General features: G+C 34.7%; 1 protein-coding gene across 2 annotated transcripts in view; it reads left to right on the top strand.

Annotated features, from left to right (window-relative positions):
• Nucleotides 1-17,059, top strand: part of NAE1 (NEDD8 activating enzyme E1 subunit 1) — a 27,888-nt gene extending 10,829 nt beyond the window's left edge. For both annotated transcript variants that reach the window (XM_081030361.1, XM_081030360.1), the window contains exons 2-20: nucleotides 1,685-1,788; nucleotides 1,877-1,937; nucleotides 3,291-3,321; nucleotides 4,062-4,133; nucleotides 4,366-4,445; nucleotides 5,040-5,149; nucleotides 6,898-7,007; nucleotides 7,842-7,904; nucleotides 8,317-8,380; nucleotides 8,716-8,807; nucleotides 10,977-11,036; nucleotides 11,136-11,269; nucleotides 11,434-11,509; nucleotides 11,813-11,852; nucleotides 13,044-13,130; nucleotides 13,619-13,711; nucleotides 15,510-15,624; nucleotides 15,714-15,763; nucleotides 16,824-17,059. In XM_081030361.1, the coding sequence (XP_080886487.1) occupies nucleotides 4,080-4,133; nucleotides 4,366-4,445; nucleotides 5,040-5,149; nucleotides 6,898-7,007; nucleotides 7,842-7,904; nucleotides 8,317-8,380; nucleotides 8,716-8,807; nucleotides 10,977-11,036; nucleotides 11,136-11,269; nucleotides 11,434-11,509; nucleotides 11,813-11,852; nucleotides 13,044-13,130; nucleotides 13,619-13,711; nucleotides 15,510-15,624; nucleotides 15,714-15,763; nucleotides 16,824-16,933 (1,338 nt within the window). In that variant the 5' untranslated portion in view covers nucleotides 1,685-1,788; nucleotides 1,877-1,937; nucleotides 3,291-3,321; nucleotides 4,062-4,079 and the 3' untranslated portion in view covers nucleotides 16,934-17,059. The remainder of the gene's footprint in view (nucleotides 1-1,684; nucleotides 1,789-1,876; nucleotides 1,938-3,290; nucleotides 3,322-4,061; nucleotides 4,134-4,365; nucleotides 4,446-5,039; nucleotides 5,150-6,897; nucleotides 7,008-7,841; nucleotides 7,905-8,316; nucleotides 8,381-8,715; nucleotides 8,808-10,976; nucleotides 11,037-11,135; nucleotides 11,270-11,433; nucleotides 11,510-11,812; nucleotides 11,853-13,043; nucleotides 13,131-13,618; nucleotides 13,712-15,509; nucleotides 15,625-15,713; nucleotides 15,764-16,823) is intronic.

Below are 17,059 nucleotides of genomic sequence, written 5' to 3'. Positions count from 1 at the left end.
TAATTTTTATTAAAATTTGAGCATTTACCGTAGTTTTTGATCACTCCTCATGTATGGGGAAACTGAGTATTGGAGGAGTTAGATAACTTGCTCAGTTTCCCGTGTTTTTGAGCCAGGATGTAGACTCAGGGAACTCGGGCCTTTTCAGAGCTAGTACTCAGTCACATCACTCTGCTCCCAAGCTTTTGGGGAATGAAGCAAAGTGGCAGAGCCCTTGTAATCAACTCGTGTTCACTTGTAACTTCTTGGAGTTTCTTGTGTTTTGAATGCAGATATAACCATATATGGCAGAGCTGAGAAGATATTTTAAGTTACTAAGTAACTAACAAAAGAGAGTTTTTGCTGAGTCCAATCCATTTAAGGACCAAACTTTACCTTTTATGTAAGAACTGGTTATTGATTTTGTCAGGGGAGGTAATTAGAAGCAAAGTTGTGCAGCCAGCTAGCGGGCTTTCTTTAGGCCAGCAAGAGGAGAGAGAATTTTTTTGTTTGGGCCCTTTCTTGAAACATGTTACCTAGAGATGCACTAGTATTCTCTTAGGCTCACTCATCCAAGCATCCATCAGCTAAATATGTCAGATGTCTTCTATGTCCCCTACTTTCATAGGAAAAACAGATTATTTCCAGTCCTTTTGGTTCTTCTAGGTTTTTCCTCCATTTATTTGACAGCTGTTTGGTGATCACTTACCCTGGGCAAGGCATTGGGCAAGGCATTGGGGCTCCACTGGTGGATTTGGGAAGTGGTCTGGGTACTTATGGAGCTTAGAATGGAATGGAAAGGTGGATACTTAGCAAACAAAAACCAAAATGAGGTAATTACAGTTGTGATATACTCTGGAGGACATACCGGCTATACAATAAGGGAATCTACTTTCGATCAGGTGACAGAGAAGGCACATTAATGTCTCTCTGTTCTCCAGGCTATGGCATTTTTCTAATGATTTTGACTCTCCATACACTTCCTATACTGACAAAAAAAGATAAGTTAATAGGCTTTCTGAATGAAGGTAACCAGCTTGGCCCAGATGCCATGATACATATGTAATCATGTACCTTGCCATGTTACTGATACCTGGTGTGAATAAGGGTATAATATATTTCTAATCCTTATTACATCTTTGTGTTTGTTAATACATCTGTTAATCATGCTATTAGAACATTTATTGGGTATGATAAAGCACCCCTGTACAAGTCAATGTGAGGCTTTTCCGATGATAATTCAGCTTGGTAAAGCTTTTCTCACTCTTACAGATGCCACAGTGATAAGTCCTATGTCCAGATCTTAAATATACTGGATCCATGTAACTTAAGGAGAAATGAAACAGAACAGAATTGGTTTTAAAACTAAGGCACTTCTTTAATGTCAATGAGTATATCTAAAGACTTTCCATTCTGTAAGTTATCTGTCTTGAAAAGAGTAATGGACAGGGAGCTGGAAGACCAAGTTTCTGGTTCTGATTTGACCTCCCCTTTAACCATGCAAGTTATCAACCTGTCTTAGTCTTATGTTACAGTCTTATGTTACATAATCCCCATCACACCTGCCGTTTCTGTCTTACATGTTTGCCATGGTTATCACATTCGTTATTCTATGCCAGGATGCTTTAAAGATCGAAGATCACCAAATAAGAAAGTTATTTTCATGAAAGTTATAAAACTATTGAATTTGTGTCTTGTTTTGTAGGTTGTGGGGTGATCATGGGCAAGAGGCTTTAGAATCTGCTCATGTTTGCCTGATAAATGCAACAGCCACAGGAACTGAAATTCTTAAAAACTTGGTGCTACCAGGTAATGTAATTTTGTGGTTATAAATTTACTTCTTTAATGTTTTGAACTAGAAATATATATTCTTGACTGGCTCTGTTTTGTCCCCCAGGTATTGGTTCATTTACAATTGTTGATGGAAATCAGGTCAGCGGAGAAGATGCTGGAAATAAGTATGTCCTATTCTTTTCAAATATGTTCATGTTAGGGAAGGCAGTGTACTGTCACAGGAGAGTGAGGCCTAAGTCCCAACTTTACCTCTTTATCAGGGTGACTTGACTCTCAAGTGGAAATAAGCTCTATGTTTAGGATTATGGCGAGGATGAAGGGAGTTAATATAGGTCAAGTGCTAGTGTCTGGCAAATAGACCATTAATAAAAGGTACCTGTCATTACTGTCTTTATTGTCATTATTAGTGCAAAGGATAGTCATTATTTATTTATGAAATCTGGACACTTCCAAGTCCTTGCACTGATTCCTTGATAATATAAAATTAACAATAAATGTACTTTTGGATTATAATAATAGTAAAATCTACCTTTTATTTATGTGTCTTCTAAGCTTAGTCTAGGTATATCTTTCTCTGTACTACTCTGTCTCCATAAAAATGCTGTTTTAAAGATAACCTGTATATCAGTCTTTAAAGATGATCATATGGAGACTTTCAGAGCATTCCCAAATTTGGATTTCAAGCTTGCCTTTTCAGGTACTTGGGGTCTGGGATCTCTCATTGTATTTGTCAGTATACAGCAGCAATGAATAAACACAAGGAAAATCCGAATTTGGTTCATATTGAGCTTTGATGTCTTTTCTTTGGGTGATAGTGTATCCCCAACACAGCCCTTTTATTGGTATCTGTAAAGAAAAAGTCCTGTTATCTTTGCTTACTTGGTTGGTTAGAGCAGGATGTGATAAGAATAAGGTTTCTTTTTCTTATGGAGCCTCTGAGCTTGTGCTACAAAACGGCACTCTGACTGATAAGCAGCCTCAGATCTGGGACTTGAGACATGGCAAGGGTGTGTGTGGAAAGAAGCCTGAATAGATCTGTTATGGTTACCTGCAAAAGCAGGCAGTTCAACACAGTATTTCCCAAGTGTGGTCTGTAGAACACTGGTTTTAGGGAATGTTAATAGTTGCTAAGTAGGCAAAGGGATTCCATGGTCAAACGAAGTTAAGCATTTCTTATATAAGACTTTAATATCATACGTATTATGTATATTATGAATTTCCAATGGGGAAATATGACATATGACGTTTCCTAAAGTTTTTAAAGCCAGGGAACCCTTTTCTCTCAGAGCATCTTATGAAATTCGTATTTTGTAGTACGTACTTTGGGAAACATTGATTTATTAGCTTGTCTTTGATTATTAGTTTCATCCAGTTTTCTTGTTACAATCTATAATCAAAATATAGTTTGTTTTATATGATGAATATTTTATATGATGAATGAAATATATCTGATACTACAAATAACCTTTATATACAAAAAGAAGCCCTTAATTTTGTTTTTATTCTCTCTGTTTTAGTTTTTTCCTTCAAAGAAACAGTATCGGCAAGGTAAACAATATTTTGTTATAGAATATAGTTGAGTTTGAGCATCTAATGATGCCACTGGGTTTTGATTTCTTGGAAAGCTTTGACCTTAGAAGAGCTTATTACTTCTCCAAGAAAAAAGTTAAATTAGCTAGCTCATTGTCTTCTGATCTTGTAAATCTTTATATGCCTGGTAGTTTAAGAACATAAAAGAAGTAATGTCTATATTTTTACACTGTCAAGCTAAAGCTTGAGTGACGTTAATGTTCAGAGGAAGGAGGATTTTGGTTAATGAGAGTTTTAACTACGACTTAGCCAGAATATCTTTTATTTTTGTATTTCATATTAGAAATTTTATAAAGACGTATTAATCAACTGAGTACAATATTCTGAGTGGAAATGACTGTTTCTTTAACAATTTGATCTCTCTTGTACTAAATTGTAAATGTGGGAAGTTAGAGTAAGTCTGGATTTGATACAGAATATCCCTGCCTGCTACCCAGGGTTTTCTGGTCATTTGCCTAATCAGAAAAGTAGGATGCAAACAATATGTTCATTTAAGACCTCTAAAAAATGATGGTTTAGCTCTATTTAAAAAAATGTTCTGGTTAAGTCTCAGTTTAAACACTGTGAAAAGCAGAGCTGTCATATCTATGCATGAAATTTGGGTAGTTTTATAGTGTGTTTTCTTGATCTGTAAATTGAGGGGTTACATTTTAACCAAGTTTTTTCTAATTCAAGTCAAATGCTTTGTTTTTAAAAAGAATCGAGCTCAAGCTGCCATGGAATTCTTACAAGAATTAAATAACGATGTCTCTGGGAATTTTGTGGAAGAGGTAAATATGTATATACATTATTATTTCTGAGCAGAAATTTTATTTTTTAATAGTTCAAAACCCGTGAAATTTTGAATTTTGAATCTTTGTCTATTTATGTTTAGTTGAGAGTTGAATTACTTTACCAGTGGAGTCTAGCATGTGGCCTCATTTGTTCTAAATAGCTTAACTGTTTCTTCCATGTTTAATGTGATTGTGAAATTGTTGGATTTTTTCCCCCTGTCCTTTTTAGAACCCAGAAAACCTTCTAGACAACGATCCTTCATTTTTCTGTAGGTTTACCATTGTAGTTGCAACTCAGCTTCCTGAAAGGTAAATTTTTATGTTAATTTGTTTTTATTTGGATCTCTTATTAGGTTTGCATAGTTTTGTTTTTCTAGTAGTGTCTATGGTTTTTAAAATTCTTAAGCTCTATAGAAACCTTTAATTGGAAGCACTTATAAATCTCTAACTCTGAAAAGATGGGGAAAAAATACTGAAATGTGAGACTTAAGAAATTTATTTATACCTATTTAGAGCAGTTCAATTGAACATTGGTTATTTGTAGTAAAAAAAACCAGTTAGAATTAATTACAGGGAACACTTGGGGATGTATGCAAGGATATATACATTTTATAAATATTTTCCTCTTTTTTAACGGAAATGTTTAGGAAGTGTCTTTCAGTAGCATTCTCCCTAATACTAAATTTGAGGGTTTTGTATCCCTCGAGTCCAAAAGATATGCTGTCTCTGAAACTACAGCCTTGTGGAATTGCTTGCTTTTCAGACTATCCTTGACCTGCTTATCATGCAATAGATATAGCTGTGCATTTATAATTGCGTTAGAAAGTTGCTTTATTTTAAGCTATTTTCATGTTTGACACATCCATTTGCTTATTTTCGTATTTATTGTGCCTTCCTTTACAGTACATTACTACGTTTAGCAGATGTCCTTTGGAATTCCCCAATCCCTCTATTAATCTGTAGGACATATGGACTGGTTGGTTATATGAGGATCATTATAAAAGAACATCCAGGTAAAAGTTTTGCACATAGGAGCCTTGCTTTTGGTTGCTTTAGCTGTGATTTTAGAAACTTGACATTTAGAAAGTAACTTTTAAATTACCACGTAAATTCATAGCAGCCCAACTCCGGTTATAGGTTCAAAGTATCAATCAGAATCAGGAAGCTTTAATCTAGTAGTTCCTTTACTTAGCATTATAGGAGAAGACAAAGCAGGAGGTAAAAGAACAGCTTCTTCATTTTATTAGGAGTCCCAGCAGCTGTGCAAGTACCTAGCTTTTTTTTTTTTTCTTAACCCACATAGGGCATGTATGGCTGCCACTGACAAGAGCCAAGCTATGTGGGTCACAGTGACACATAGAGGTCACACCACCTTTTCTCCACCAATCTTTTATTCCATTCTCATACAGGCCTTAAGGTCCCCCAGGACCGGTACAATTCCACACAATAAGCAAGGCATTTACCTAACTACTCTTCCAAGGAAATAGTGTTATAGGAGGCCAAAGGCATTCATAATCAAGCTTGTACCAGCTCAAGGCTGATATTGCCCTTTACTTAAAATTTTTAATCTTAAATCATCATAACATTTTCCTTCAGTACTCGTACATTGCTCTGAGCCAGGTAGTCTGCTAGTGCAATGATAGACATTGGCATTGGTAGTGGCACTGAGTAGTAGTGTCTGCTAGGGCAGTTAGGGCTTGTGAGGATAAGCTTCTGGCAGGTGCTGCTGGGCCATTTAGGAATTATAAGTGGGAGAGTGTCAGGGTAACATTTTCATTTTAAGTGGGTCACTCTGAAGCTGGGTGGAGAATGAATGGATATGAAGGGGCAAAGATGAGAGGCAAGGGATGGTGTTAGGAAATTTCCAGTGGTCTAGGTGAGAGAGATAGCCCCTGACTGAGGGCAGATGTTATAGGGATAGGGAAGAGAGGTAGATGATAATGAAGGTTAGCATTGCTGGCTGTGTGCCTGTCTTTATGTGGCTTATTTTATTTAATCTTTCTAGAATCCTTATAAGATAGATACTGTTTTATCTGTGTTTTACAGATGAGGATGCTAAGACACAGATTAAGTTATTCGCCTCAGGTCTCACAGCTAGCAAGTGACAAAATGGAGCCTAGCTTTAAACAGTCACTGGAATGACACACTTTTCTGTAGTCTCCTCTGTGGAAAGCTGTGTACGAAGTGACATCAGGATGTGGAGAGTGACTGATGTTGGGCCAAGGAAATAAGAAGTCAAGAATGACCGTCAGGTTTCTAGGGAAGAGGTCTTGGTAGATGGCGATGCTGTCTGTTGAAGACGACAGGAGGAGGAAGGGTGGGTTGTTGGGTGCTACCGTGTTTCCTCGAATATAAGACTTAACTGGAAAATAAGCCCTAGCATGATTTTCCAGGATGACAGTCCCTGAACATAAGCCCTAATGTGTCTTTTGGAGCAAAAGTTAATGTTAGACCCGGACTTATTTTTGGGGAAACACGGTATCTAAACACATATTTTAGCAATTTTGTTTTTTTCAATTATAATAACAAGAAAATTATGTTCTAAAGGAATCTTGGTTTTTCTCTTATTAAAACTGTAGTCCACTTAAGATTTGTGCATTTAATAAAATGTGTAGATAAATTTACCTCAATAATGAACAAAAACCTGTAGGCGGTATGCCCATTTAAAATTTATAGATTTCTTAAGTGCCAGTAGTATAATGTATTGCCAGCAATATTACTGAAGAAATAATTTTATCCTTTGGGTTTATTTGTTTGACAGTAATAGAACCTCATCCAGATAATGCATTAGAGGATCTCCGACTGGATAAGCCATTTCCTGAACTGAGAGAACATTTTCAGTCTTATGATCTGGATCATATGGACAAAAGGGTTGGTAGTATGTGTGACCTTCAATTTATAGATAGACTTAAAACAATTGTTTAACCTAAGGTTTTTGATTTACACCAATGTAAGGAAATACTGTTAACCTTCATATTCCTGTCATCCAGATTACATAGTAACAATATTGTACCTAATTTTATTTTAAATAAATTTATTTTTCTCCAAAATTTAAAAACTTTTTTATTGAAGAAAAGTATGTATCTGAACATATCTGTGTAATCAACACCCAGGTCAAGATACTGGACATTAACGTATCATTCTTCATGGCCGTTTCCTGAACAAATAGATGTGCTTTTTAAAATAGTTTGAATTTGGAGTTTGTTGAAAATTGATTCCTCTTGAAACTTATTTTTAGTGTTAGAGAATTACCAAGACAACTGCATATTTTGGTACGGAAATAATGATATTTATAACAAACCATATAATTTAAGGAGTATGTGTATTTTTTGCTAAATAATTAAAATGCAAGTATTTGGTTCATCAGAAACAAGATCCTCTTTCTGTAGTCTAGGATTGGTATCTGAAATCAAGAGATTTGGGCTTTAGTTTTGGGTCGCAGTCTTTGATACTTTTTCTTGATGGTAAAAATGGGCACAATCATAGTACATACCTGCCATACTAGGGTGAAATTGGACACTCCCTCTAAAAAAATTTGTAATGCAGTTTTTATTAATCTAGTTCAGTTTTCCTCCATTCATTATTCCATATACTGGGGGGTGATTATAATAAATATTGTTGAATTCGTTGAAAGTGATACAATGTAGTGAGGAAGAAATGTTAACTGATAACTAAAAGGATGTTTTATTTTTCTTTCATTTTTAGGACCATAGCCACACTCCATGGATTGTGATCATAGCTAAATATTTAGCACAGTGGTATAGTGAAGTATGTCCTTTTTTAAAAGAAGAAATTCCATATATGTCTGTATTTTCTATTTATTATAAAGGATTTTATTGGAAGGGGTGGGAGATTAATTTTTTTTTCCATGTGTGGTTTAGTGGGGGTGGGTGCTTTTCAGTTCAAACTAGCAGTTCCTCTTCTGATATTTTTTATTAACAAAATGATATTTTTATTAACAAAATGAAATTGGAATAAATGTCATTCTGAAACTTGCAGTGAGGAATGAAGGTAGAAAAATGGCCCACAGTTTTCTATAAAGTCAGCCTCTGATTTCACTGAGGTGTATATGTGCTGATGAAATCTAATGTGGATGGGAGGATGGTGGAAACTTTGGACTCTGCAATTCCATATTTTGAAATTTTATAACTAGATTTCTTAATTTTTTAAACCAATGTAGACAAATGGACGAATACCTAAAACATATAAAGAAAAAGAAGAGTTCAGAGATTTGATTAGACAAGGTAATACTATGGGATGTGATGAAATGTGTAAAGTTTGAAAAGCAAATTGCTTGAAACTAATGTTTATTGGATTTCTATGGTATCACCACCTTTGTCAGATGATGTCGTCATGAATTCTTATTTTATTTTTCCTTAGGGGAGGTTAAAGAACCACTCTATAATTTTAAGAATGACTCATGATAAGCCATATTTCTTCTTAAGGTTCAATATCTGATCTTCCCTTCAGAATCTGACAAGGTTATTTCCATAATGTTGGGGTGGAGAAGGGGGGAGAGAGAGAGAAAGAGAGAGAAGAAGGGCTGTTGTTTGCTAATAACAAATTTCTATTTCAATAGGAATTCTAAAGAATGAAAATGGGGCTCCTGAAGATGAAGAGAATTTTGAAGAAGCTATTAAAAATGTGAACACAGCACTAAATACGACTCAGGTATTAAAAGAGTTGCTGAGGGATTTAAATAAGAAAGATGTTTTCTGAAGTCCTCATGGTGAAATAATTGATTTTAGATTTGAGTTAATATTTCCTAAATTGTATAGTTGGTTAGAAATTAATACTTATAATATGGATTGACTTGTTTTAATAAGATTCTGTATTGTCCTTGTTAAAATGGACATCAGTTCTTCAGTGATGCAATGATTTATGTAAATTAATTATTTGAAGTAATGATTTGTGAATAGTAGTAGTTTGGGGGTAGGAATTATATACTGAACATGACATTTTGTTGGTTCAAAATAATTGTCTGAAAAGTTAAATCTTACCCTGCATTTCCTTTTTTTTTTTTTTTTTTTTTAATTAATTTTATTGGGGTGACAATTGTTAGTAAATTTACATAGATTTCAGGTGTACAATTCTGTATTACATCGTCTATAAATCCCATTGTGTGTTCACCACCCAGAGTCAGTTCTCCTTCCATCACCATATATTTGATCCCCTTTACCCTCATCACCCACCCCCACCCCCTTACCCTCTGGTAACCACTAAATTATTGTCTGTGTCTATGAGTTTTTGTTTCTCATTTGTTTGTCTTGTTCTTTTTGGTTTATATACCACATATCAGTGAAATCATAGGGTTCTCTGCTTTTTCTGTCTGACTTATTTCACTTAGCATTATTCTCTCGAGATCCATCCATGTTGTCACCCTGCATTTCCTTTTGACAGTAATTATTTTGACATAAAGATGTTCTTAAATGACATCGTGTACCTTAAAAATTACTTGGAGGATAACTCAGTTTAGATGCCTTTTTGTTGTTGTTTTGTTGCTGAAGCCTGGCCAATGAGTTTTTTGGGGAACTTTGGAACAACAAAACTGGTAGTTTAAGTTAGAATTTTCTTATAATTTAAATCAGCAAAAAATGCTGCCTTTCAAGTTCAGTAAGCACTTAAACTGTTACTACAGATTTTGGGGAGATAATGAAGTAGTGTTGCTGAGTGTTTAAAAGTGGGTGCTTTGTGAATCAGGTTTTTTGGGTGATGTAAATTTTCTGTCTTAATTGGGGTAATGGTTAAAAGTACGTGTATGGTTATCAAAGTGCATTGAATTATACATTTAAGATTTATTTATTTCCCTGAATGTAAAATTTACACCAATTAAAAAACGAAGGTTCTCGTGATTGGGGGACCATGAACTAAGCAAACAGGTGAATGCACCAGGTGCCATGAATAAAGTCAGAGCAGAATGAAGAGGTAAATAGATGGGGAAGAGGGCATCTGGGATAGAGAGACAGAGGGCCAAGGAGACTCACAAAGAGACATGTTTCAGCAGAAGGCTGAGTGAAGTGATGTACAGATGTGGTGGGGGAGCGTTACAGGCTGAGGAAGCACGTGTGCAAAGGCCCGGAAGTGGGAGGAAGCGTGGCATTTGTTCAAGGATCAGTAAGAATGCCAGAGTGTTGGCGCGAACAAGGCGAACGTGGTAGAGCTTTGAGTTTGGAGAGGTGGGAAGGGCCTTGCAGGCAGGCCATTGAAGAGTGTTGAGCAGGGGAGTGGAGGGACTTGATCTATTTCTGAAAACTCATTCTGGCTCTTGTGAGACGAGACTGTAGGGGACTGGGAGTGAAGCAGAGCCCAGTTAGGAGGTTAGCAGTAAGAAGTTGCTGTTTTCCATGCAATAGAATCGAAGTCTACAATTTATAAAGTTTTTATTAATGTATGATAATCTTGTAGCGTTAAAAGTCTTTATCTAGTTTTTGTCAGAGTGGTCGTCTCTTTCGACAGTCACTAATTAGGGTGTAAGGATTTCAAATTTTTGACAAGATGGAAAAACATAGATTATAAATCTAGCTTGGTATTGATGTCTGTAATCTGTGTTACATTTTCAAAGTGTATAAAAAGATTTATTTTGGCTCCTTTTTTACTCCATTTATGATGGAAGAGAACAGGTCAGTCTTTAATGCTAACAACAGTGGGCAGGAGGGGACTTTTTTCCATTCTCTTTCCTCATCAAATCGCCATCTGGTATTCTAAATAAAAGTAAGCAAATCAGAAGTTTGTATTTGATTACCATTTGAGAATTCAAAGAACTCGTTCAAAGAAATATTAGTGACAATAAAGTTGGGCAAATTCTTAGTTATAAGTAAATGTTTCATGTTCCTTTGTTAGATCCCAAGCAGTATTGAAGATATATTTAATGATGATCTCTGCATAAATATCACCAAACAGGTAACAACAACAAAAGGTAAAAGCAGTGCCACCTTAAGTTTTGGGTCAAATTCAAACGCCACTTAATATTGATTTTTTTTTTTTGATTTTTTTTTTTAGACTCCATCATTTTGGATTTTAGCTCGTGCCTTAAAGGAATTTGTGGCCAAAGAGGGTCAAGGAAATTTACCTGTCCGAGGAACAATTCCTGATATGATTGCAGATTCAGGCAAATACATAAAACTGCAAAATGTGTAAGTCACTTTCTCTTTTTGTAAGTCACCGTTTTCACATTTCGTATGTTGCCGGAACAGTATTTTTTCATGAAAAGGAAAGAAATTTTTTGTTTGCTTCATGGTATTTAAAATTTGCTGATTTTAAAATTTGTAAATAGTAGCTTTTTGTTTTTCTTTTCCAGTTACCGTGAAAAAGCAAAGAAAGATGCTGCTGCTGTGGGTAATCATGTTGCCAAATTGCTGCAATCTATAGGCCAGGTAAGCTGCTGGGCACACGGTGCCTCTGATGGACAGAACAGCTGCATGTAGTCCTTATCACATGACTCCAGCCAGACAGGTTTAGAGATGGAGGGCATGGGCATGGTACTGGCTCTGCTCCTTTAGAGGGATATCTCACTTGCCTGCCGAACGAGAAAAACTTATAGGAAACAAGGTGTTTTTCCAGTGCTCTCCCAGCACTTGGAGAAAGCGTCCTCGTCTCATGGTGATCGGCTTTGTGCTGTACCCTCTGTTAATCTTCTCTTTTATACTGGAGCAAAATTTACATTTATCTCTTTACAGGCACCAGAGTCCATTTCAGAGAAAGAATTAAAATTACTCTGTAAGTCCCCTTAAATTAATTTCCTTATTTTTGCTTGATAAAAATGTGCCACTGGGAATGTTCCTAGGAATTTTAAATGGTTGAAATTTTAAATTTTCCATGGTCTCATTGGTATAAATATAATTATTACATTACAAGTTTTTCTTATAAAGTAACAAATGGAGAGAGTATTTTAAGACTGGGTCATAGGTAGAACGTATCTATTTATGGCAATGCTGAAAAGACATGAAGTCCAATTAATTGAAAATTGTCATTAATACAGAATTATTTTCAGCTTAATTTTAAATAATTTGGGAAAGTTTTATCTGAAGTTTTAACTGTAATGGAATTAAGAATTTTGCCATCTAGTTTCAGAGTGGCTAGGCTCCTAGTATCTTTTCAATAACTCCTCAGTAGTCCTGAGGCATTTTTTATTTAAGAGTTAGTTTAGTAAAATCTGTTTTACATGCTGTCTGAAGATTTTTCTCTGTTGCTACTGTTCCTAGTTTCTGCAAAAGTCTGTACTCTATTTTGTATGCTCCTTAGCCTTAAAATATATTTATTCAAGTTCTCCATTTCATGACTCTTCCATGTTTGTTTAGGCTTAGTTTTAATGTTTTGTTCCATTATTTATCTTGCATCTTATTTCTGCATTAGTGTGTGTTCTACTAAATTATATGATACCAGATTACAAGCTGGATGTTGGGTATTTAAGGGTTTATTTTCTGTTCTCACTTTGTTTTTGTTTTTATTTTTTTTAAAGCTTTACATATACCAAGAGCTCAATATGTATAAGACTGTCCTATAGGACTACTTATCCATAATAATGATAAAAACCACTATTCATTGAGCCATACCAGGCATTGTGCTAGGTATGCACTTTTCACAGTACATCATTGACGTTTTATCCACAGAACAACTTTCAAAGGTAAACAGTATTATCTCCATTTTATAAATGGGGAAACCTGAAGATCAGAGAGGTATCTTCACCTACTTATTCAATGCTGAACTGGTTGTAGCGCCAACGACGAATTTAAAGTGACTTATGTTCTAGTGCCTTCTCTGCTAACTATTAGAGCCAAATGGAAGACATTTCTTCACATTTCCATGTCCGAAGAATATACACACAATTTCCTGTTCTTAAAGTGACCTATGATGTGGAATATTCATGTGTCTCAACCGTTTACCTCTATAATGTTTTGCTGTATTCAGGCAGCAATTCTGCATTTCTTCGAGTGGTAAGATGTCGATCCTTAGCTGAAGAATATGGCTTGGATACAATTAACAGGGATGAAATTAGTAAGTATAATAATTTTTGGATGGTAGGTTAATTTTACTTTTAAAGATACATTTTGTGTATAATAGTATTGAATATATAGTGATAATATAAAGGATAATGGAAATATTTATACTCTAAATTTTGTTCTATAAACCTATCCAAGTAGTCATAATTTCAAAATATAAAACTTGATATATACATAAAATCATATTTAGGTAGGTCACTGAGTAAGGTGTGTGATATGTAGAAGAGCTAAAGTCAGCATGTTACTACTCTTTAGTAGAGTATGTGACTTTAGCTAATAGTCCATAGGACAACTGGGTTTTATCTGAATGTATATCCCTTTATTTTACTAATATTTATCGTTTTCTATTTTGGTGTCACAAATATTAACATTTTGTGATAAAATTGCCTTGTGTCTTGAAACTAGAGTATGTAGTAAAATCAGTCATTCTTTGCTTTTGTGGCATTAATTACCCAAGTATACTGAAATTTTTTTTCCTTTTAGCTTCCAGCATGGACAGTCCAGATAATGAGATAGTATTATACTTAATGTTACGGGCTGTGGATAGATTTCATAAACAACATGGTAGATACCCAGGTAAGAATAGCAATCGAATTATCAAATATAATTAAAATCTTAAACACTTCAATTAAATCTTAAAGTGTTCTTGGGTGTTTAAAAATGGTCTTTGAATTTTACATTATAAATAGTTTACACCTAGTTCACCTCACTGAGGAACTACCATTTTTTAAATATAATTTTGTTATTATTATTGTTATTATTATTATTTTAAGGAGGGCGCAGCTCACAGTGGCCCATGCAGGGATCAAACTGGCAACTTTGGTGTTATTAGCACCATACGCTCACCAACTGAGCTAACTGGCCACCCCCCCCCCCCCCGGTTTGTTTTTTAAGTGTAATTATTTGCAAATAGTATGGGATTCTAAACTGTTACAGAGGAATGTTGGTTGAATGCATATAGAAGGAAACATTTTTTTCTGTCAGTTTCCATAGTTTACTTCTAAGACTTACATTGAGTTTAATTTAGTGGAAATGAAAAGCTGCAAGAAGTATGCCAGTGACTTCTGAACTCAGAAGATGTAGAGATTTCTTTGCTCAGTACCTAATTTTTGTTAGCCATCTTAGGAGACTAGCTACTACATAGGGCACAGGTTTTGAAACTAGGTTCAGATCCAAGCTCTATCACTTACTGTCTCTTGACCTTGGGTGAGTCGCTATTTCTCTCCAAGTCTCAGTTCTCTTATTTATGGAATGGCAATAATAGTATCTACTCTATTAGACTGTTAGGATTAGACATGTAATGTACAGAAATCATGCGTAGCACCTTGCTTAGCACCTTGTAAGTACTGCCTAACACTGCCTAGCACCTTGTAAATACTCAGTAAAGGGTAGGTATTACTATTATAAGAAGAGTATTGATAGTTTTTAAACCAGAGTAGTTAAAAAATATTGATGTTTTTTATAATACCTGAATGTTATGGCAATTACATTTTTCCTCTAGTAGTAATAATAATACTGTGTTTCCCTGAAAATAAGACCTAGCTGGACCATCAGCTCTAATGCGTCTTTTGGAGCAAAAATTAATATAAGACCCGGTCTTATGTTACTACAAGAACGGGCATAATATAATAAATATAATATAATATATAACATTATATAATATATAAATATATACCGAGTCTTATATTAATTTTGGTCCAAAAGACGCATTAGAGCTGATGGTCCGGCTAGGTCTTATTTTCAGGGAAACACGGTAATAGCTTACTTTTGGAGACATTATAGTGTAATCAATAAGGATTGCCTAGGCTTGTATCCCAGTTTTGGTATTTATAAGCCAAGTAACTCAGGCAAATAACTTACTTTGTGCCTCAGTTTTTTCATCTGAAAAGTGGGGATAATAGTACCTACATCATAGGGTGGTTGTGAGGATTAAATAAATCAATTTTTATGGTGCTTAGAACAGTATCCAGCATCTGTTAATGCTCAATAAATGTTACCTGTTATAGTTTTATGTCTTTAGTGTCGTTTAATATCCTAGAAATGGATAATAGATACCATCATTTTTATAGAGGAGATAAATAGGACATTACTTTCTCCATTCAATTCTATCAAAGAAGTATCGAGCATCAGCTATGTGCCAGATACTCTTCAAGATACTGGGTATGGAGCAGTGAACAAAGCAGATTTATCAAACTTGAATTTTAATTTTTGATTGTTACAGGTTTTTGATAGTTGCAAATATTGGTCTCATACTCTGTTATTTTTGTTCTTCAGTTTCACATGTTACTGTTTTGACTAGAACAGCTGAAACTGGATTAAATAAAAGAGGTAGCCATTTATTTTAATGAAAGTTAATTTACATATATATTTTTAGGGGTATCTAACTATCAAGTTGAAGAAGATATAGGAAAGTTGAAGTCTTGTCTCACTGGCTTCCTTCAGGAATATGGGCTGTCTGTAATGGTGAAAGATGATTATGTCCACGAATTGTGAGTATTTTTTTAGGACATATAAGAGTTAATAATACCTGTACCTGTGATAAGCTAATCTAAGTTCATGTCTCTGTCCTTTCCTGTAGTTGCCGATACGGAGCTGCTGAGCCACATACCATTGCTGCATTCTTAGGGGGTGAGTTCCAAAGATGAGAATACTGTCATCTGTTACATAGTACATAGTACATGTTATGAAGTTTTGTTTTCTTGGCTATTTTAACCAGAGAGGTCAGTGAAGCAGGATGTTACATGTTAAGTGGCACAATGGCATTATTATTCCCGTACTTCTTTCAGGTCTTTGTTTAAATATTATCTTCCCTGTGAGGCCATCTCCAACTCCCTCATTTAAAACTGAGTCCCTCCTCTTGTACTCACATCCTCCTATTTTTGCCTTTTTTCTTTATCACTTAGAGTCATTTGTTATTTGTAAATGATCTCTGCCTCACTGCTAAAAAGTAAGATGTGTGGGGGCAAGGATTTTTGTCTTTTGTTCCCTACCATTTCCCTAGTACCTAGAACAGTATCTGGTACATAGTAGAGTACTGGTACATAGTAAAGTCTCACATTTTATTAAATCAATAAATATTTGTGAAAGATGAAGCTTCAGATTATTTATGAAAGATGAGGAATTTTTTTTCTTGGTAATTTTTTTGTGTTTTTTCCCCTATTGTTTTGAGTGGTTACAGCAGTGTGGCAGTATTTAATAGAAATTCCAAATTACAAATGTATCTATAACAAATATACCTTTATTCCCTTTTTATTATAAAAGTAAAGCAGGCACAAAGTAAAATTTAAAAGCAAAAAAAGGGTGTCCTTTGAGAATCTTTTCTGTCTATATGTATCCTTTAAACTGTAATCAACCATACTACTGTTTTGACTTTTTTTTACCTACTATATCTTGCTAATCTTTCTAAACCATAACTAAAAATACTTTATTCTTTTAAACTGGGGCATAATATCCCAAAGTGTCAGTGTATAAAACAAAACTTTTATTTCCTTCAATAGCATAGTTATAAAAAATTGTCCTTTATTTTGATATGACTCAGATAGTTTACATTTAATATGACTCATCTGTTTTGGATGATTTTTAAATGCCTTTTGGGAAAAGGAAAGGTTTTCTTTACAGAATTGAATTTTTTTATATAACTCCTAATTTATCTGTTTCATAGATTTGCTTTTCTCCTTTTTCCTTGCAGGAGCTGCTGCTCAAGAGGTTATCAAAATAATCACCAAACAATTTGTAATTTTTAATAATACTTACATTTATAGTGGCATGTCACAAACTTCAGCAACTTTTCAGTTGTAGAATAAGCACCCTAGGTAGTGTGTTAATAATTGAAACTGTAATTGCCTCAGTTTGTGCTTTAATTTGTAAAATTCTGCTATGGGATAACTGTTAAATTGTTTGCTCAATAAACATTTTTCTCTTTTG

Source organism: Rhinolophus hipposideros (genome assembly GCF_964194185.1).
Source record: "Rhinolophus hipposideros genome assembly, chromosome: 21".
NCBI classification, from domain to species: Eukaryota; Metazoa; Chordata; class Mammalia; order Chiroptera; family Rhinolophidae; genus Rhinolophus; species Rhinolophus hipposideros.
Note: the sequence above shows the minus strand (reverse complement) of the source record. Positions and strands in the feature narration are given on the sequence as shown.